This window comes from Tauraco erythrolophus, chromosome 6, assembly GCF_009769465.1.
Source record: "Tauraco erythrolophus isolate bTauEry1 chromosome 6, bTauEry1.pri, whole genome shotgun sequence".
Classification (NCBI taxonomy): Eukaryota; Metazoa; Chordata; class Aves; order Musophagiformes; family Musophagidae; genus Tauraco; species Tauraco erythrolophus.
The window spans coordinates 20,900,585-20,923,385 of record NC_141470.1 but is presented as its reverse complement, the minus strand read 5'-3'; the positions used below and the strand labels follow the sequence as shown (position 1 = coordinate 20,923,385).

At 37.5% G+C, this 22,801-nt stretch overlaps 1 protein-coding gene across 1 annotated transcript in view; it reads right to left on the bottom strand.

Annotated features, from left to right (window-relative positions):
* Positions 1–22,801, bottom strand: part of METTL15 (methyltransferase 15, mitochondrial 12S rRNA N4-cytidine) — a 101,034-nt gene that overhangs the window by 44,105 nt on the left and 34,128 nt on the right. The window contains exon 2 of the mRNA XM_009992212.1: positions 18,892–19,028. Coding sequence (XP_009990514.1) covers positions 18,892–19,028 — 137 coding nt within the window. The remainder of the gene's footprint in view (positions 1–18,891; positions 19,029–22,801) is intronic.

Here is a 22,801-nt window from a genome sequence, read left to right as displayed (position 1 = left end):
CAAAGGTTATTGGTACAATGGAGCAACGTGTGACTTGCACCTGGAAGTCTAAGGGGAGAGAAGAGCTTCCTTTCAGAGGGAAAACCCTGTCAGACCTGACTGAGGATGTAAGTTTGAGTTGAAAACTTAAGATTCAGTGATTAAATCTGTATACTACATACATGGCTGTAGAATGAAGGTATGAATGCACTTTTGTTTATGGTAATTTTATTACACATTAATATGTGTATTTATTATAAATATCTATTCCTAATAAACTTGCCAAACTGACTCATTCAGAAGCTTCCAGATCAGCACTCAAATATTGACTTTTATTTCTGTAACTATGGTTAGAGAGGAGAGGACAAGACATTTTTAGTTCCACACACTTCTAGTTATCAATATTCAATCTTATTAACTATGAGAATTAAAGATGTAAACACATCCCTTTGAAAACAAGAAATTCCCCTGATTATACAATGAGATTCAGATTTTGTTTCTAGCCTTGGTAAGACAAAGGTCTTAGAGCCATGAAATCATTGCACAGAAAAAGAAGTACAGAATTTTAAAAAGTATTTAAAATTCATTAGCATTTTGTTTTATTCATATTTCTTGCTGCAACATAACTGAATTTATTATAAACTACTGTCTCAAGCAAACAGCTATGAAAAAGGACATCAAATTAATATCAAAACCTACAGCAGCTTCTTTTTCAGTCCATTTGTTATCCATAAAACATCTAATTGTCCTGGTTTTGGCTGGGATAGAATTAGTTTTCTTCTTACTAGCTAGAACATTGCTGTGGTTTGGATTTAGTATGGGATGTGGTATGAGGAGAATGTAGATAATGTACTGAAGTTCAGAGCTGTTGCTAAGACATGAAGGACTTTTCAGCTTCCCATGTTTGCGAGTGTGCAGATACACAAGCAGCTAGGAGGAGAGCATGGCTGGAGCAACGGACCCACAACTCCTAGTTCAGGATTTGAGCTTAGGTTTAGGATTGAGGCCCAGATTGGCCAATGGAATATTCCATATCATGCAACATCATGCTCAGTATGTAGATGCGAGTTGACGGGGAAGCTCTCACTCTTCGTGTCTCTCTTCAGGGCTCTCGCTCTTCTGGGATGGCGGTTCCAGAACTTCTGTTTCAGGATCACTAGCCAGGACAGGATGGACCTTGGTCAGTGGGTAGTGAGCAATTACACTGTGCATCACTTGTTTGTATATCTTATTATCATTTTTATATATTATCATATATTTTATATATATGATATTTCATAGATTTCATAGATTTCATAGATTTCTAGGTTGGAAAAGACCTTAGAGATCATCGAGTCCAACCATCCCTAATCCCCATTAAACCATATCCTCAAGTAGATCATCCACCCTATTCTTAAACACATCCAGGGATGGGGACTCAACCACCTCCCTGGGCAGCCTATTCCAGTGGCTGACAACCCTTTCAGAGAAGAATATATATCATTCAGATATATATATCATTCAGATATATATCATTTTAATTATTATTTTTATCATTATTACTTTTAATTTTAATTTATTTCAGTTATTAAATTGTTCCTTATGGCAACCCATGAGCCTCCTTCTCTTTTCCCCCTCAATTCTCTTCCCCATTCCCCAGGGGTGGAGGAGGGTAAGCAAGTGGCTGCATGGTTGCCATGGTTTAGTCTGGCCGGCAACTAAACACCACAGCTGCTCACTCAACCTCCCCCACCCCAGGAGATGGGGGAGAGAATTTAAGGGGAAAAGGGAAAGAGACCCATAAGTTGAGATAACAACAATTTCCTACTACTACTAATATATGAAAATATATATATGTAATGATGACAATAATATATACAAACAAGTGATGTACAGTGTAATTGCTCACCACCTGGTCACCAAGACCCATCCCATTCCAGACTAACAATCCCAAAACAGGTAAATTCCAACACTGCAATCCCAGATGAGGGAGAGGCCTAAAAAGAGAGCAAGAGAGAGATCACACTCCGAGAGCGAGCAAAAGCCCTTCTTTCTGGTCAAACTTCATTTTTATACTGGGCGTGACGCTGCATGATATGAAATACTTCGTTGGCCAATTTGGCCCTCAATCCTAAGTCTACATTCAAATCATAAGGGGAGTTGTGGACCCTCCATCCCGGCCTTGCTCCCCACTATCCTGTTGTGCTCCTACACACTGGCAAGAAGATGGCAGCTGAAAAGTCCTTGAGGTCTCAATGCCAACTATAAGCATCAGTGCACTGTCAGTGTTTTTCTCATAACAAGTCTCAGACTAAAACGAAAACTCAGAGCTTTTCTGGCTGCTAAAAAGAAGAGCTAACTCTGTCCCAGCTGAAACCAAGACAGCGGTATTTAGTAGCTGGCCAGGTTCAACCACGACACCAAAGAAACAGAATTCAAGGTTTCCTTCAAACACAGCTTTGATGATCTGTCCATGAGGTATGGGATCACACAAAACAAAGGAACAGATGAAACCAAGAATACCAGCATCTTCCATAGCTGCTGCTTATTCTTCTAAGCTGCCCACAAACCAGTAGTATTCCAAATACCTGAGAACAGCAATTCAGAAATTATCTATAACGAGAATGATGTGAGAGGTTTCATCTACTTTGTACTATAAAGCAAATATTAAAAACAGTTGAAAGACTAGTTAGTAGTTTCATGATTAGTCATATAATTTCTCATTACTACCATTGTTAATCCATTTGAATGTTGATTAAAAGGTTATTTTGAAGGCAAAAGAGAAAAATATTTTAATTATGCATTTCATTTTCAGAGATCTAAATTTTTTCCATGGCACAGTGCATTTTCCAAACATGAAGAAATAAGACCATTTATGCTACTCAAATCATAAACCAAAGTACAAAAATTCTACCTTAAACAAACTGTAAAAATAATCCTATTTGTGGACTTCTCCTCACTACCACGATATCACACACTATCATTAGCCTTCATACTCAGTCTTTCCTTAACTGTGGGTTTTGACATACGTAACAGATTCATCTTGGAAAAAAATAACTCTGGATAAGAAGAGAATTTCATGTTATACAGAAGTTGCCCTTTATACTCTTGAAGCCAGTATCCACAATGCTCCCCAAGTTCCCTCTAAGTGGATGAGCTTTCCTGCAGCATAAAGTTTCACAACATGACAGGACTGATTATTCAAAACAGACATATTTTTGTTCTGCTAATCAGAAAAGTAACAAACTGCACTTTCAATTCTGTTGTGGCATAATTTTAATATTTTTTTTTAGAGGATGAAAAGGTACAAACATCATTTCTAATTTTCTAACTAATAATTTCATAACTATTAACTCTTGGATTATATATTAAATGCCAGAAGGTTGTATCTTAATATTGGGCTCATTAAGTGCTAACATCCACTTCTTTTGACAAAGGTAGACTGTGGGAAGGGCTGAATTGGGTCAGATAAGCACGCTCTTCTGCTCCATACTTGGTCATACACACTCCACCTTACCCTACACTGTATTGCAAGGAATCAAAACTCATTCTGATGCTCTCAACTGATTAAAATCTTCGCCTTGTCTTTTGCAAGAAATCACTCCATTCATTAGGAGCAGTTATTAGTCCTGAATGAGACAGAGGAAGATGAGCTACTACCTTAAACTGATGGAAAACATGATAACATGCAGCACATGTCTTAGGAAAGGGTGGGAAGAGAAGTGCAGAAGTGGATTAGGCCCTCCCTGGTAACAGCAAATTTGGCTTTTAACAGCTGCTCTCCCAGTTTCACAGGAAATAGGTTCCTAGTTTCTTTCCAGAAGTAAAGGTGCAGGTTTTCAAGTCCTCCTATGATCACTGGAACGAATAAATTAATAAATAAATAAGTCTTTCCCAGAGATAAAGATGGAATGGCTTGCAGGAAAGAGAGCACTTATCCTCCTCTTTCCCTTCCCACTCTGCTTCAAACCAAGTGAGGGTGGTAGCAGGCGGCACAGATCACCTTGAAGATGATTATCTGAAAAAATTTTGTTCTGTTTTCCTGACTCACATGTAAAAATTTATGTTTCAGCAGCCTCTAATGTCTCATGATTGGTGTAAGACTGTATACTAAACAATACCAATATTACAGATTGTTTCTGCTGTTAAGGCATAGCATTTGTATTATTTCTCATAAATCTGTGTATGTCAAGAGTTAAGGCCACTTACAGTCAATATTGGTCTCAGACACTTGCACCATTCAGTGTTGACAAGACCACAGGTAACTTCCATTTCATGTTACATATTTTCTCCACATAAGTTTCACACAGAAATTCTCCACAATCTCTCTATTCAAATTTTTGCTGCTTGATCAAGCTAAGTTGCTGTATTTTTCAGACATCCAAATACAAAGCCAGCAATTAACTGTCTGATTTAACTTTCAGTTCTTTGAATATTCTGCACAACACTTGGTACAGCTGAGTCACAAAGGCCAAAATCAAATTAAAATGCAAATGATGTTTATTATTATGACAAGAAAAAATAGAATTACGTAGTCAAACTCAAAGTAATTCATTTTTAAGGTCTATGTCACTTATATGCATAATCCTAATGTATCTAAGTTAAAAATAATATTATTTGAAATACAATGACTCAATCAGAAAAATAATCTGAACTCCAAATAACTTCTCTGTGTATTTCTGTATTTCATACTTAAGTGTGAAGCTCAATATTGATACAAAAAAGTGTTGACGAATACTTTCACGTAGTTACCTATTTATTTTAACAAATTTGAAGAAATAAAATTATGAATCAAAGACTATCAGCTTTGTATTTTAGTTACTTAGAAAATATCATGTTTAGCTTAAATAAGACCTCGCTTAGTAACTGAGAAGCGCCTTTCTGTCCATACATTTGTATCATCTCATATGAAAATGCTAGAAGCTTCTACTCTCAAAAACTATAATCTATGCACTGATAAAACATACTTTGCCTTTATTGTCTGATACAAGGAGTACTTCAATACAGTTTATGTCCTTGTTTTGTATGGACTGCCTCAATGCTTCCTACTGTAAACATGAATGAAAATAAGATAAATATACAGCTCTTCACAAATAGCGAGCTAAAATACTAACTCTAGCTAAGAAATAGGAAGATATCATCTTCTCAATAGAACAAAAAGACCTGTAGACATCTAGCTAACAGGTACAAAAAAGCCCTCAGATTAGAACCTATGCTCTCTCCCTTCCTCCCTCTCATTAAAAAGCAGAATCTTGAATTTTGCTGTAGGAAAAAAATATATACTGAAAGGAGTACTCTATTAGTTTCCTTTACAAAACGCTAATTATTTTTATACACACCAAAGTCTTTTGTTATTTTAATAAGAACATGCCCAGAACTCAACTGTTCAGCTACAAAAAAATGCTTTAAATGTTTACAAAATATATTTCTCTTTTTTTTTTTTTACAAATACATTTTAAAATGTTTTTAATTAGAATTTAAGTTCAACAAACAGAAATGTTTTACATGTATTTTACTCAGGAAATGGTCACAAAAGTAATATAAAAGTACGTTAGTAATCTAAACACCTATAAGAAACTTTATCATCAAAACCAGTAAGATGGAAAACTGTCTGAAAGGAAAATTTCTCCTTTATGGATCATGTAAGTTCAAAGATTTCAGCATCATAATGATTTACTTTAAAAAAATAAAGACATTAATTCCTTTTAGAAAAAACATACAACTCAAATTAAGCCTCACAAAACGGTCTTCAGAAATGCTCTGCGTGTAAGAGCTATAACATTAAAGATGTTCTGAGCATTTTTATATTACACTGATATAGAGGAATTGAAAAAAAAAACAACAGACACGTCTGAAACTGCTGCTGGTTAAAGTAACACTCAGCACTGCATTCCACATGAAGTTGAGCTAGCAGGTGTACATACAACACCCTTAAAAATAAATAAAAGATATGGACATTTGCACTGAAAAGAAATTCAGATCGCTCACATTCAGCTCCATATCCTTAACTAATACCTAGAGTCTTTTGTTGTTTGTTTTAAATTATTTCAAAAGCTTCTTATCCCTCTTCATCAAGTTCAGAAATAAAGGTTCTCTCATTCTGTAACGCTTAGCATTTTATAGTATTCCTAGAAACACTGATGAAAAATTGTGATGGAAGAAAATTGACATTCAGTAGAATGTTTCTTGGTTCCTTGATCATTACCTGTGGTCTAAAAGCTGTAGTTTCACAGGCCAGAAAGTAATGAAGCTGCTTGGCCTATACTTCTGCTGTCTAAAGATGTCAAGATTCATATACATGTGTAGATGATCATGTTGACTGCCCTGACCTAGTAATATCTAGAATAGAGTATGAAAAAGAATAAAGGGACGCAGGAATAATTCACAAAAGCAGAGTCGCGTCTGTACGCTTTGGATGAGGATCCACTCAGTCAGAACTCTGAAGAAAGCGATAATATGATGTGTCTCTCTCAACTTTAATTTAAATTCTGTAAATAATATAAACCAATATAACACACTACCACATCGAATATGACGTCAGGGGCCACCTTAGGATACTTCATAGAATCATAGAATGGCATAGGCTGGAACAGACCTCAGAGATCATCTAATCCAACCTCCCTGTCATGGGCAGGGACACCTCTCAACTAGACCAGGCTACTCAAGGCTCCGTCCAACCTGGCCTTGAACACCTCCAGGGAGGGGGCATCCACAACTTCTCTGGGCAATTTATTCCAAAGTCTTACCACCCTCGTACTGAAGAATTTCTTCCTAAGATCTAATCTAAATCTTTTCTCCTTCAACTTAAACCCATTTCCTCTTATTCTATCAGTGGACACCCTTGTAAAAAGTCCCTCCCCAGCCTTCCTGTAAGTTCCCTTCAGGTATTGGAAGGCAGCTATTAGGTCCCCCCGAAGTCTTCTCTTTTCAAAGCTGAACAATCCCAGCTCCCGCAACCTGTCCTTGTAGCAGAGGTGCTCCAGCCCCTGGGTCATCTTTGTGGCCCTCCTCTGAACACGCTCCAACAAATCTATGTCTCTCTTATGGTGGGGACACCAGAACTGGACACAGTATTCGAGGTGGGGTCTCACAAGAGCAGAGTAAAGGGGGAGAATCACCTCTCTTGACCTGCTGACCACGATTCTTCTTGATACATCCCAGGATGCGGTTGGCCACCCGGGACGCATGAGCGCACTGCCAGCTCATGTTGAGCTTCTCATCTATAAACACCCCCAAATCCTTCTCTTCAGGGCTACTCTCAACCCACTCTGTGTCCAGTTTGTATTTGTGCCTAGGATTGGCCCGACCCAGGTGAAGGACCTTGTATTTTGACTTGTTGAAGCTCATGCAGTTAGCATTGGCCCATTTCTCAAGCCTATCAAGGTCCCTCTGGATGGCATCTCTTCCCTCAAGTGAGTCCACGGCACCACACAACTTGGTGTCATCAGCAAACTTACTAAGGGTGCACTCAATGCCGTCATTCATATCACTGACAAAGATGTTGAACAGCACTGGACCCAGAACAGACCCCTGAGGAACACCGCTTGACACTGGTCTCCACGTAGACATCACACCACTGACCACAACTCTTTGAGTGCGATCATCCAGCCAGTTCTTTATCCACTGAGTGGTCCATCTGTCAAATCCATGTCTCTCCATTTTAGAGACAAGGATGTCATGTGGGACAGTGTCAAACGCCTTGCACAAGTCCAGGAAAATGACATCCGTTGCTTTACCCACATCAACCAGCTAACTTACCACCACCAGCTAACAAATGGTGCTGCACAAATTTACCATTTAACGCTACAGCACCGAAGCACAGTCAGATCAGAAAGTGAATGTATTTGAGAACCTTATCGTGCCTTAGAAAAGTTCAAGACCACCCATTCACATCAGGTTACAATCTACAGCCTAAAATTGTTCCTACTGAAAATCTGCCTGAAGCATGAGGTTGAACCAGATGACATTGTAAGATCCCTTCCAATGGGAATGATTTTGATATTGTGGAAGAAATTGCCTAAACCAAACTACCATCCAAATTGATAAATATCAATTATTCACAAAGCTGTTGTTTTCACTTAATATTGAAATGTAAAATGACTCTATAACAATAAAAGAAAAATCATGGAAATAAAACATTTACTGTTTTAAACCTAATGCTTCCAAACCTTCCTTTAGAGCTTCAAACTGGCCAACACCTCTTCTAAGATTTTTTCCTACTAAAGTAATACAACAATGCAGCTTCTCTGAAGACTATTCAGACTAAAATGGCAGCAATTTATTTTCCTAAATCAGTAACATATAAAGGGCTGTCCTGACTAATTTGACTGGAAATTACATTAAATTTAGCACTGGCACACGAGATGTTATGTATGAAAACAAAGACAAACCCCAAGTTTATAACATTGAAAATAATTTTATTAATTAATATAATTACCAGATAATTTTGCCAAAATTAAAAAAATAGAGAGTATTAAAAAGAATAATAGAATCTTGTAAATAGAATGAGTCTTGATAGACTGATTAGTATATAATCATTCTCCAAATGTTTCTATTGCTAAATAAAAGCTTCAGTAGGAATGCAAACATAACCACATGCCTTGAAACTAGCGCCATTGTATATACGGAGGCAGTATCTGGGCGTAGCTATGTTCTTAAAAGACATCTTACTCCTTTAAGACATAAAAAGTGCAAATAAGGACTCCTCTTATGTAATCAGCATAACCATGAAATTTAAACTCAGCTGCTAATGTTGCAAATGGCCTGCAGCCATCTCACCTCAATGCATGAGCTAGATCTCGCAAGTTAAGTAAGAGTCCGGTCAGGACAGTATTTGGTTGTAACTGAGCCAGAAAAAAAATTAAAGCTCGGCAATGGTTTTGATAAATTCATGGTGTTTAAATTCAGGAGATGGAGAGCTTTTCCTTGTCATTCAGTATGAAAATTCTAGAATGAGACAGTACTAAAAGAATTCTGTGATGGAGAGGTATGAGACATTGATATCACATCCTATACCTTAAGCATAAAAAGCTCTGCTCCAGCCTTTCAAACATACATATTAACCCGCTTCGATCAATACACAGTGCACTCTTTCCTGCCTTTACTGACTATGTAATGTAAGAGCGAGCTGTTTTCTGGTTTCCCATACATACAGTAGTTAACAACTCCCACCACTGGAACTAAATACCATTTTTAAGACCCACTGCATGGGACAATATTGGCACTGAGAAAAATTCTCAGTTTAGGACCCCATTCAGCCTTTCCCATATATATGGTTGTGGTGGCAACTCACACTTTCACACACGTGCCCACTCTGTAAGGAACAGCATATGAGCTTTTTCACATCTACCTCTTAGGAAAAGAATAAACACGCTGGAAGCTGAATCCGACCACAGAGCCACAGTAAAACACCTCTGCATCAAGGGTGTGTTCAGTACAGCCTGCTGGACAACTCACTTATTCTAGAAACAATTTTCCCTTATTTAAAGACAACTCACAAACTTGCTTTCCCTCAGGCTTTTTTCCTCTCCCATAAAAAGTAAAATAAGACTTTTATATTTTAAAGATTGATAATTACACTTTCAACTGAGCAACACATGGACACTACTGGAATTGCAGGGGAAAGATCTTAAATATAGACAAACTGTTGCATCCAACTCATTCAATCTTCTCAAGTTTCAGGTTGACATCTGAAGATTGGTTATATGACCAACCAGTACACTCAGATTTGTCATCTTTTTACGTTATCATCTTCATGGCTTTCTCCTAGCTACATTTTCCCAAACTTACTTCTAACACTGAGCTACATATTATTTTGAAGAAACAATGGGATTTGTGCATTGTTTCTCTTCCATCTCCTTTTCTAAGGAGGTTCTGCGTGCCTACCTGGTCTTAAATTACTTACACTACATTTTGAGGATGGTGTTTATATATCTATGACTATTTCCACATGAAATGTGCTCTGTTTAAACAAAAAAAAAAAAGAATTCTGCTTATATGAATAGGCATATAGACTGAATAGATGTAAGGTACTCTCTAGATTGTGCCCTGTGATCTTTTTCCATGGTGACTATCTCATTAATACTTCTGTTTTTCAAATATTCTACATAGAAAAACATCAGCAAAACACAAAAGAGAAAGGTAAAAAGTCTGACTATACCAAACAGGAAAATATTACACTGCTCAACAACTAACTTCAATCTGTACCTTTATTCCTTAAGCAAAAATATATTATGCATACTCTTGAGGACAGTAACTTTCCCTGTCCTTAGAAAGCATCAAGAACACTTTTGATGCTCATAGGATACTAGGAATTACATTGCACCCTCCTGTTTTAAACCATTACTTTCTACTGATCGCTACGATTAATTGCAAAAAATAGCTTGTTAATTACAAAAATATTTTAATTCTATCTTAGTTATAGGAGTTTCTCAAACGAACTTTTTTCAGACTCAGTCAACAATGTGTAAATGATGGCTGAGGAGTAACCAATCTCACCTCTTCACTTAACTGTCCATACTGCACAGCGTGATAAAAGTCCATATTTACTCCATATTGCACTTCCTCTACAAAATCACATTTAAGAGTTTTTTCAAAAGTAAATATATTAAACCATATTTTTATATTGTGAAGTACTTGGTTTCTACTGAGTATTTTTAAACTATAATTTGTTTTTTCCATTTTTTTGTTTTTGTCTCTCAATTAAAACACGTAACGAGAATTGATGGTAACTCTGGGGACAGTAGCGCAGGCCCGCAGGCACCTGCAGTTGCGCAGTGTATACATACAGGCATAGAAATTGTTTTTGGCATACAAAACAAGCTTTGACACCAAGCTATATGGTGTTGTGGACACACTGGAGAGAAAGGATGCCATCCATAGGGACCTGACAGGCTGGAGAGGTGGGCCTGTGAGAACCTCATGAAGTTCAACAAGGCCAAGTGCAAGGTCCTGCATGAGGGTCAGGGCGATCTCAAGCCCAAGTACAGGCTGGGCAGAGAATGGATTGAGAGCAGCCCTGAGGAAAAGGACTTGGGAGTGATGGTTGATGGGAAGCTCAACATGAGCCAGCAATGTGTGCTGGCAGCCCAGAAAGCCAACCATATCCTGTGCTGCATCCAAAGAAGCGTGGCCAGCAGGTCGAGGGAAGTGATTCTGCCCCTCTACTCTGCTCTCGTGAGACATCACCTGGAATACTGCATTCAGCTCTGGAGTCCCCAACACAAGAAGGATACGGAGCTGCTGAAGCGAGTCCAGAGGAGGGTCACGAAGATGATTTGAGGGCTGGAGCACATCTCCTATGTAGACAGGCTGAGAGAGTTGGGGCTGTTCAGTCTGGAGAAGAAAAGGCTCCGAGGTGATCTTACAGCAGTCTACCAGTATCTAAAGGGGGCCTACAAGAAAGCTGGAGAGGGACTTTTCACAAAAGTATGTAGTGATAGGACAAGGGGCAATGGCTTTAAACTGAAAGAGGACTGATTTTGTTTTGATCTAAGGAAGAAATTTTTTATGATGAGGGTGGTGAAGCACTGGAACAGGTTGCCCAGAGAAACTGTGGATGCCCCATCCCTGGAAGTGTTCAAGGCCAGGATGGATGAGTCTTTGAGCAACCTGGTGTAGTGGAGGGTGTCCCTGCCCATGGCAGGGGGTTTGGAACTAGATGATCTTTGAGGTCCCTTCCAACACTAACCATTCTATGATTCTATGATATACAGATACAAATTGTTAGAAGTCTTACAAACTATTTATATTCAGAGGAAATAAATTACTCTGCTAAAAGACTAATTAAGAACATGGTCCTGATTGAAGACATCAGCATTTGTTCCCATTATCTCTTCATTTAGCCAGGAAACACCCAACAAAATATTAATGCACTGGTTTTAGCATAGCTCTGCATGTTAGTCACTCCATTTCAGCTCCCTGATCTAAAATGCCTAACAAAACCAACAAACTTGTCTTTCACAATTCCTTGGCAAACATGTATTATTGGTAACCATGAGTATATGACTGCAATAACAATTCAGAGTATTTCCACAGAAACGTTAAGTAAATTAAGAAAACAATCCAGTAACATTTAGTTCAGCCAGGTAACACCATCACTTTTATAAGAACTTGATGCGGAGCTGTATTGGGTTTGTGTGGCAAGGTTTTGGTAGCGAGGAGGCTACAGGGGTGGCTTCTGTGAGAAGATGCCAGAAGTTTCCCCTATGTCTGACACAGCCAGTGCCAGCCGACTTCAAGACAGACCCGCTGCTGGCCAAGTCCAAGCCTATCTGCAACAGTGGTAGCATCTCTGTGATAACATGTTTAAGAAGGAGAAAAAAGTGCTGTGCAACAGTAGCTGGGAGAGAGGAGTGAGGAGATGTGAGAGAAGCACCCTGCAGACACCACAGTCAGTGAAGAAGAAGGGGCAGGAGGTGCTCCGGGCACCAGAGCAGAGACTTCTCTGCAGCCTGAGGAGGACCCTGGGCCAGAGCAGGTGGATGCACCTGAAGGAGACTGTGACCCCATGGAAAGCCTGCGCTGGAGCAGGCTCCTGGCAGAACCTGTGGAAAGAGGAGCTTCATGCCGGAGCAGGACCCTGCAGGGAACACACGCTGGAGCAGTCTCTTCCTGAAGGACAGCAGCCTGTGGAAGGGACCTGTACCGGAGCAATTTGTGAAGAAATGCAACCCGTGGGAAGGACTTGGGTTGGAGAAGTTCATGGAGGACTGTCTCCCATGGAAGGGATCTCATGCTCGAGCACGGGAAGAGTGTGAGGGAGAAGGAGTGGCAGGGATGACAAGTGATGAACTGACCACAACCCCCACTCCCCATCCCCCTGCATCGCTCAGGAGAAGGAGGCAGAGAAATCAGGAGTGAAGTTGAGCCCAGGAACAAAGGAGGAATAGGGGAAAGGTGTTTTAAGATTTAGTTTTTATTTCTCCTTACCCTTCTCTGATTTGATTGGCAATAAATTAATTTCCCCAAGTTGAGTCTGTTTTACCTGTGACTAATTGGCGAGTGATCTCTCCCTGTCCTTATCTCAACCCACAAGCCTTTTGTTATGTTTTCTCTCCCCTGTCCAATTGAGTTGGAGGAGTGATAGAGCGGCTTGGTGAGCACCTGGTGTCCAGCCAAGGTCAACCCACCACTTGAGCATAAAATACAGACACACACACATACATGGCAAAGAACATTTTTTAAAAAGACTGAACATTGTACCTAACACTGCCAAGTCCACCACTAAACCATGTCCTGAAGTGCCGCATCTACACATCTTTAAAATACCTCCAGGGACAGTGACTCAACCACTTCCGTGGGCAGCCTGTTCCAATGTTTGACAACACCTTCAGTGAAGAAATTTTTCCTCATATCCAATCTAAACCTCCCCTGGTGCAACTTGAGGTCATTTCCTCTTGTCCTATCGCTTGGTACTTGGGAGAAGAGACTGACACTCACCTCGCTACAACCTCCTTTCAGGTAGTTGTAGAGCATGACAAGGTCCTTCCCTCAACCTCCTTTCTCCACATTAAATAACTCCAGTTCCCTCAGCCACTCCTCATAAGACTTGCTCTCTAGGCCCTTCATCAGCTTCATTGCCCTTCTTTGGACACACTCCAGCACCTCAATGTCTTTCTTGTAGCAAGAGGCTCAAAACAGAAAACAGTATTTGAGGTGCAGCCTCACCAGTGTCAAGTAAAGGGGACAATCTCTTCCCTAGTCCTGCTGGTCACACTATTTCTGACACAAGCCAGGATGCTATGGGTTTTCTTGGCCACCTGGGCACACTGCCAGCTCATATTCAGCTGGTTGTTGACCAACACCCCCAGGCCCTTTCCCATCAAGCAGCTTTCCAGACACTCTTCCCCAAGCCTGTAGTGTTGCACAGGGTTGTTGTGACCCAGGTGCAGAACCTGGCATCAAGGCTTGTTGAATCTCATACAGTTGGCCTTGCCCTACTGATCCAGCTTGTCCAGATCCCTCTGTAGAACCTTCCTGCCCTAAAGCAGATGAACACTCCCACCCAACTTGGTGTCATCTGCAAACTTACTGAGGGTACATTAGATCCCCTTGTCCAGATTATAGATAAAGCAACTAAACAGAAGTGGTCCAAATACTGAGCCTTGGGGAACACCACTTGTGACCAGCTGCCAACTGGATTTAACTCCATTCACCACAACTCTTTGGGCCCGGCCATCCAGCCAGTTTTTTACACAGTGAAGAGTGTGCCCGTCCAAGCCACGAGCAGCCAGTTTCTCCACGAGAATGCTGTGGGAAACTGTCAAAGGCTTTACTAGAGTCCAGGTAAACAACATCCACAGCCTTTGCCTCTGAAGTTGACAAGGTTTTAAGAAAGCATCAGAGGGCCAAGGGACAAAACACTATAAAAAGTGAAAAAGAAAGAAAAACAATTGTTAAAAGTAGACTGTTGCATGTGGTTTGTATCTCAGGGTAACTTTGAATTGGGTCCAAATTTGAACCAAGAACTCAATGTATTGAAGGATTAGACTGTATGTATGAAAGTAAGCAAAGGTTTCTAGTCATTCTGAAACCTGCACAGCTGGAACTTCAGCAACAAGAGAAAGAATTTTTCTTCCTTATAATTTTATAAGGAAACATATATGGGTTTGTTACCCAAATAAATCTTTTGGGCAACAAAATACGTGATAGAAAAGCACTATTTGAATATAATGGCATTTAAAGGCGTTTCCAGTGCTCTCAATGGCATTTTTCCATGTCATATTTAAAGCAACTCATTTATCTATATTTCTTGCATTTGAGAGGCAGACAGACGTTGACGCACATGGAGAATTCTTTAGAAAGAAATTACACTATAGGTAACTAATTAACTTACTTATATATAGTCCAGGCATTATAATGAATACGCCTTGATTGCACACTTAATTGTATCCCTTATGCACTACAGTTAAAAGTGAAATAGTAGCCTATATAAATAACATAGTAACAAAAGCAACAATATATAATACACTTAGCTACAATTCACAAGCACTTAAAATAAGCTTATTGCAACTGAAAAAAGTTCTATTTTCCCTAGAACTAAACAAAATACATTGTTTTCCTCAGAACATACAATGCACAGCTGACAGTTCTATCCCAGTTTTTCTGTAAACTCAGTGTAACCCTGAAAGCAAAACTCACAAGCACTGTCACACCTCAAGATTACTTTAGAACTATAATAAAATGGTAGTTAAGTTGTATGAGGAATTTTATACTATTTATCCCTAACTTTTGGGGCACAATTTCTTACTCTGCTCAGAGAATTACTACGAACATTGTCTCCTCCGCGTAGGCTTTGCGTAGGTTTCTCACACTTAAAAGTTTGCAACGATATTGGTTAATTGCCAGATTTTAGCCACCTCTCTAACCTCTCCCTCTCAGTGGGCGTGAAAGGGTTTACTTGTAATATATATTGCTACTGACTGAATTTTATCTTGTTCTCCTGGATTCTCGGCAGCAATTCCCAAGTTAGAGGCTTCCCCAGAAAGCACGTCAAAGGATTCCCACCCACACACTGAATATCTAACAAGACCTGACCCAGTTTCTCCTTATTAAAGCAGCACTACATATTTCTAAAAAATAAAAATAATAGAGAGGCTAAATGAATATGAGAACTGCAGTTGGAACTCTACCCTCTTCAGATTTTAGTTCTGACAAAATTACTACCAAGGAACAAAGAGACACATTTAAAACAAACACCAAATGTATTTTTCCTCAGTGTTCTCATTCAGTTACTTATTACTCCAGCTGTCTTTCAGTTAAGTCCAAGGAGGACTTCACTTATTATTTCTGAATATAGAAAAATCCTCTAATTTAGCCATATTTATCTCCTCTTCCAACCATAACTTTAGGCATATTTCTGTAACGTGAACTTTCATAATCTTGTAACTCAGTGACACACGATACACGATGCTTAAAAACTGAAGCCCCATAGTGAGTAACAGTTGGACTTAGATGATTTTGCTAAGATTAGTAATGCTACCTAACCAGAATAAGCATTAGTAGTTGACACTGAGTATTTCTAATTTAAGTTTTATGGTAAGATGGACTGCCACAAACACTATTGCAAGACTCAAGATCCGTCATGTAGTTGATATGCTGGAATTTATTAACATCCCCAATTAAACAGATACAATATTCCGTTTTAAGTAGATTTTGCAATATCGCAACAGAAAATTCAGTTAAGGTATGACTTTTAATTTGCCCAATTTTAGACACAGTGGGAATCAGATTTTACTGGTTATGGTTGCATAGCAGCATTTTTCCCTGCCTTGTGCTGTCACCTCCAAAGGAAGCAAAGCACTTGAGTAAGACAAATAACCTCTCTCAAAACAGCAATGTTAACACAGATGAGGTGAAAAAAACCCTAGAACAGAAAAACAACAGACAAGTTTATACTTCTGTGCTGCAGTTCTTCTATCATCTTTGGCCGTGCTTCTCACAGAAGGGACAGCCCTACATTTCTCTGAGCTTCCAACTGCATGCTGCCATTGATGTTTTTAAGATAGCACAACTATTTCCGTGGCTGCCTGGTGAACCAGATGAGGGAACTATTTTATCTGACAGTAGAACTGACCAGATAAAGATGTCAACGGGATGAACTCCCTGAGCTTGCGATGCCAACACAGATTTGAATTAACTGATAAAATTAGGATAAAAGATTTATTTCTAACACAGTGCAGAAAATGGACAAGAAACACCCGTAATACTAGATTAACCATCTTTTAATGAATACTGAAAGAAACAATTTCATTTATGAAAGCTCCATATCTCAGAACATAGGTATATCTTTTATACTTACAACTGATTTGTAAGCAAACCCTAGCTCTATCTGTTATTTATAAATTGTATACTTACACCTCTTCCTTTCTCCTTTTAAACTAACAACGCTTTATGCAATTGACTTCCCATGGAAAACAGATTAATAATGAGCACATATACTATACATGAACATTCCTTTACCTTAATTTTCAACATGAACTACTATGAAAAAAAGATATACTTATCTTTCAAAAAAGGACCCACCTGTTCTTTTCAATAGGAAAAGATGGGAGATGAGGGAAAACACCAAAACAAATAAGAATACTGCTCTGTATCTTACAATATGTATTCAAGTAGCATGCAGTCATCTTTCAGTGATTAAGACTTTTCTCTAACAATTTAACATTGTATTATTTAAGAATACACTTCATTCTAATGATAACTTGCATCTGTAAAGATGGACAACAATATGTTTGGAGTTGAACTAACCAAGTTTAAATGATTTTCTGAACAAAAACTGGAACTAGGAGACCTCCTTTGTTTATAAAGTCATAGTAAGTTACATCAACTGTAATACTATATTGATTAAAGTTCATTTTTTCAGACACATAAGCAAGCATAGAATTAAAAATGTAAATCACTGGCAGAACAACATCCATCGCTTGTAAACTCTCTTCATCTAGATGGAAAATAAACTTCCTTCACACTCAGGTTTGCATAGGATACTTTACAGATAAACATATATTGAATCAGAATACTGTTCATCATTGTGCTGTGTGAATGTTTCTGAAAACTTCTATGAGCTATAAGATTGGCTTTAATTTGGACTACATGTATTTTTCCCAAAGAACAGAAGACTTTACAATCCAATGACATCTGGTGGAGTTTGTAGGTTTAGTTTAAAAGAAAATGAACTTTCCTTGCCAATATTCTCCACACTATTCTGTCAAAAAGAGTAGTCTCTGGAGAAATAACAGTTGAGAGAGGAATTCCACAAATTTCTAAGTATACACTGCATGTCACTTCAGCCCACAAAGAAATGAAAATTTAGAGAAATATATTTAAGTGGTCTTACAGAGTAGGATGACTAGAAACCAAGCTATGCTTTCTTGTCACATGCTTGAATTTTTCCCACTGGGCCTCTGACAATGGCGCTTAAAGAAAGGAATGCACACCTTAGCCTTTTCTTTTTAGAAAAGGTGAGAAATACCTTCTGCATTGCTTGAATACTATTGCTGTCTTAGAACTCCTTTTTATGCAAGGAAACACGATTGAACAACCAGGTGTTTCTTTATCTGTGTCTTCCAGTTTCCTCTTATTCAAAAGATTTGCTTTTCCTCATGTAAAAGCTCTTTTGAAATAAATACTCTTAACATTTTCAACCTGACAGTAAGTGTCCCCTCCTTCCTACTTTCCCTACATTTCCTAAGTTTTAATTATTTCATATTATTTAATTCTGTTTCTACATATTTTCACTTCTTAGTCAAAATTAAACAATAGGACTTTCCGAAAAGTTCATATTCAACTCTCTACATATTGTACACTTTTGCATGAATGTATTCATGCTCTGACTGGGTTATTTCTTGAATAAAATAAAGGAACAAGCACTTTATATAACTGAAAAAAATAGAAATTTGCATTTAGCAATCGTTCATTTAGCAAATTCAGCACGTATTTCCGAAGAAAACTGAAGCATGAGCTTTACACAGAAATAGTGGCTTATTACATTGTTTAGTAGTTTCTGAAGCCAGTGGCAAAATATTTAGCTAATCTAATACTGAAATACAACTATTTTTGGTTTTGAAAAAATTAAAACATTCATAAGTCATATTTAAATGACCTCATTGTTTAAAAGTATATTATTCCATTTTTTGTGAAATATTTACCACAAAGCCTATGTTTTTGTATCACTCTGCCATCAGAATCATCTCAAAGCAAGCAGAGCACATGAATCTTTTTTAAAATCAATTTTTAAATATAAAATCTTTTAAAAAAGATTTTATATTTAAAACTGATTTTAAGAAGATTTTTTTAAAAAATAAAAAAAATCTTTTTAAAATCAAATTTTAAATATAAGATTAAATATAAAATTGTGTCAAAATATATTGTGTATACAATACCACACTATCCTTCTTATCTCGACCATATTTATGACAGGAGAAGACGACTTACGGGTACGATTCTGAAAGCTGCTGAGCTATTTTATAAGCCGTTGGGTCCCTGTCTAGTGCATATACAGTAATGTCGCGGGCTTTCTCTAGCAGAGCTGTAGTATGACCTCCGGCTCCAAACGTCATATCAAGGAAACACTGTTGAGTAAGAAAGACAACATCATTACAATAGAAAAGTGATGAACCAATTGTTGATTTACAGATTCTTTTGTTAATCTCTCTCATGCACTGGAGGAAAACACACCATTCGATACAGTCACGATGCCTTTTTGGAAATATTTTCATATTTAGTGCAGAATTGTAATCATGTCAGAGTAATGTTTTTAGAGGTTGTGGCCTTCCCTCACCAATCCTTCCAGAAAAGTACAATCAACTGCTGTTGTACAAGCAACTGCAGCTTTATACTCTTCCCATTTCTCTACATTCTGAGCTTAGAGGAAAGCCACTCATTTGACTGTTTTGTTTGGATTTGCTCAACTTGAGGCATACAAAAATGTATAGGAGCCAAAGACATATAGGACACGGGACTATAGTTAGTAATCAGCACCATTTGCTTTGTAAGAGCGTGTCTAAAAGGAAGGCTGATGGATTTGCGTACCAATTAAAAAAATGACTCTGTCACAGTTTTATACCACAGATCAAAGTGTGATGGCAGCACAGGCACATCTATATTCTAACTGAGACTAACCTAACTTGCACGGAAAATGTAAGTTTTCAAGATACAGTACCACTGACTTGAAGTTCACTGTGCAAGGACAAAGCTATGTTATTTAGGTTACTAAGATGTGCTGAAGCCAAATCCTGCTGTATCTTCTCTACTATCATTACACGTGTTAATTAGACGCAGAATATCATAGGAATACCCACCTTAACACCAATCTCATTTCAACTGGTGATGTAACATACTCTCTGGGCTTGAGCTACACCTTTCGATAAACAAGGTGTATTTCCTTCCTTCCTATCAATACTTACTGCCCATGAACATATACCATGTCCATTTTTTTGGATACACAAACTAAGACTGGAAGATTTTTAGTAACACCAGGCAGACACAGCCACCCTTTCCAGTCTTCTGGACTGAGGACACATTCCACAAACTTTGAATGACCAAAACATACGTATTTCCACTTAGGAAATATTTCTTTTTCAACCTACTAGGAAGTATCTATAATTCTATACTCTAGGGAAAATATACTGGCATTTAGAAAGAGACAGATTTTTTTATTATTCATTTATGACAGTGAATTTAAATCAAAGTTAGAAATGCAACTGAACAACAACTCTTGTTTCTGCATCTCTGAATTCCCATAACTCTTTCCTCTCAGTTGATTTAACTGACCTCTGTTGATTGGGAGGAAATCAGACTCAACGCAAGCTAAACTAAACTAGAAAAACAGATTCTCCACATCTTTCACTATGAATACGTGGTTTGTGGTGTGGGTTTTTTTTTCACTTCTCAAATTATTTTTGGATATGAAACAGTTTTTGAAGACCACTTATAAAGCGCAATCATATTCAATAAAAATAAATGTGAACTAAACATATTTACACAAATTATACACTTCAAAACCAAGCACCTTTTAATGGAAATTTTGTAACTTATCCCTTGAAAGAATTAAGAGTCGACCACAAAGTCCTTTTGGATAAAAATGGAAATTCAAAAGCAGTGAAAAACAGATTGAAGAACGACCCAAACACTTTTCCAGATACTGTTTTTAGTAAACAAAGTCTTTTTTAATGGAAATCCCATAAGAATAAAACTGAATATTTATGAAACTAATAATCCAACTCTACTGTGGCTATAAGTAAGTGAAAATTATGATCCTTTATGATCTTTAGGTTATCATGATTTAATTTTTATGTTACACCATCATGCTACCTAAGCCTATGCTCTAGAAGCAGAACTTTCCTATAGCATCTTACAAAGTTCATGGAGCAAAAAAAGTTTAGTTGGCTTATCTTCCAATATTAAATTGCACCATTCATATGAAGTAATAGAGAACTGACACAGAATATTTTTTTGTAACCAGCATGTATAAGACAGAGCTGGTACAGAGGATATAATATCCATACTACATAAACGCACAATCTATTTAAGCATTCAGGTTTATCTTCTGCCATAGCAAAAAGTATATTCACTGAAAGCAGTTTGATAAGCACAAAACTGAAACGGTCAGAAAAGTGTAGGTATTATTTAAAACACAACTAAACGTAAGAATTTAGCTGGGTTTTCAAAAATACTTCCATCCATTAAAAACGCCAAGCTACTGAAAACATTTATTTTCTCTATAAGCTGTCACATTATCACTGTTGATCAGACTCAGAGGACCTCTCTTACAGTAGAGGGTCCATTTAGTATGGAGGTTTTCTGCACTCTACTGTTACCTGTAGTATTCTTGTAAAAATTCTATAATGACTATTGAAAGGGATACTAAACTAATTAGTAAAATCTGTACTACCTCTCTTAAATGAAAATTAATATACAAGTGTCATTGTTAACTCTGCATTTGCTCAGAGAATTGCAAAAATTAACATGACCTCTAGAAAATACACAAATCCTCTTAAATTCCTTTTAAACTTTCTAACAGATATCTGATATTGTTTGATTTCCTCTCAGGTTATCTCCATTTAATTCTTACCAGGTAATGTACATAAACAGATCTTTCACTTTTATCTTCTATATCTGTAGAAAAAATCCTTTAGAAAAATGTGAAGGAACAATAGACAATTAAAACCACCTTTTTATTTCTTGCATAGGATTAACTCATCAAAAATTCACTCAAACTTATTCACAACAGCCTCAAGTGTCCTTTAAGATTGCACTTATTCTGCAGCAACTCAAATCAAAACAAATCTAAAGTAAATCATAATTCCTCTTGGAAAAAAAAATAGGTTTAACCAACATTAATAACATTTTTCAAGTTGCATTTAGTTGTTTTGTTTAAAAAAAGAACAAAGAAATGCTCTTATTTGATATCATAGCTGGAAATCTAGCACTAAAATTTCAGAAAACCTCAACGCTGCCTTTCCTGAAACAGACCTACGATGTCAGCAGGAGTAAGTAGCTGCCCTATCTTCTTTAAAACAAACAAGTTTGGAACAATAATTTCATTCAACTTAAACTCACTAGTAACGTGATGTTCAAGAAAATATTCTTTCTTCACCAATGGCTTTAGCAATTTGCATATTTCTTGTACATCTGTTTCTAAACATCTAATTGTTCTTTGGTCATCTCTAGAAAGTATTAAACAGACTTGATCCTTTCTGCCTTTCACTCACCAACACTTCCGTACTATGGCGAAGGTCCTTAGTTTCATCAAGTTTGAATAGCACAAAGCAAAAAGAAGAGTTAGAGACCTTTTTGGTCAAGAATATATCCAATTTCACTATTTAAAACTGCTTTTTTTTTTTTCCCCAAAGTGAATTTTTGACAATCTTGTGGCTCATTTGAGAACATTTATAGTTGTTATTTTGCTTAACAGTCTCACTTTTCCTTACACGAATCTGCCTGTTTTCAGTAATTTTAAAACTGATATACTTGAAGCTTGATAAAATCCTTATATGTGCTGAATATTAATGAACCACATAGAAGATCTCATAAATAAACCAAAAATTAATACCAGTAGTGCAAAGGAGAGAAGAGGAAAAACTATAAGGATCACTGTACCATGACCTAGTGACAAGCTCTCAATATTATGAGAGCATCTAAAAGGTTTAGTTAAGAATTCATGCAAGCATTCACTGTGAATAAACATATACTCATCAAATTATTTTGCCCTTTTCGAAAAAAACAAGACACTAAGCAAACCCTTAAGCAACAGCAGACAACTGTAACACGATCTTTAAATTGGAAACACTAAATAAAAAAGGATAAAGCTTTGATTCAAGCAAAAGTGACTGCAGGATTGAAT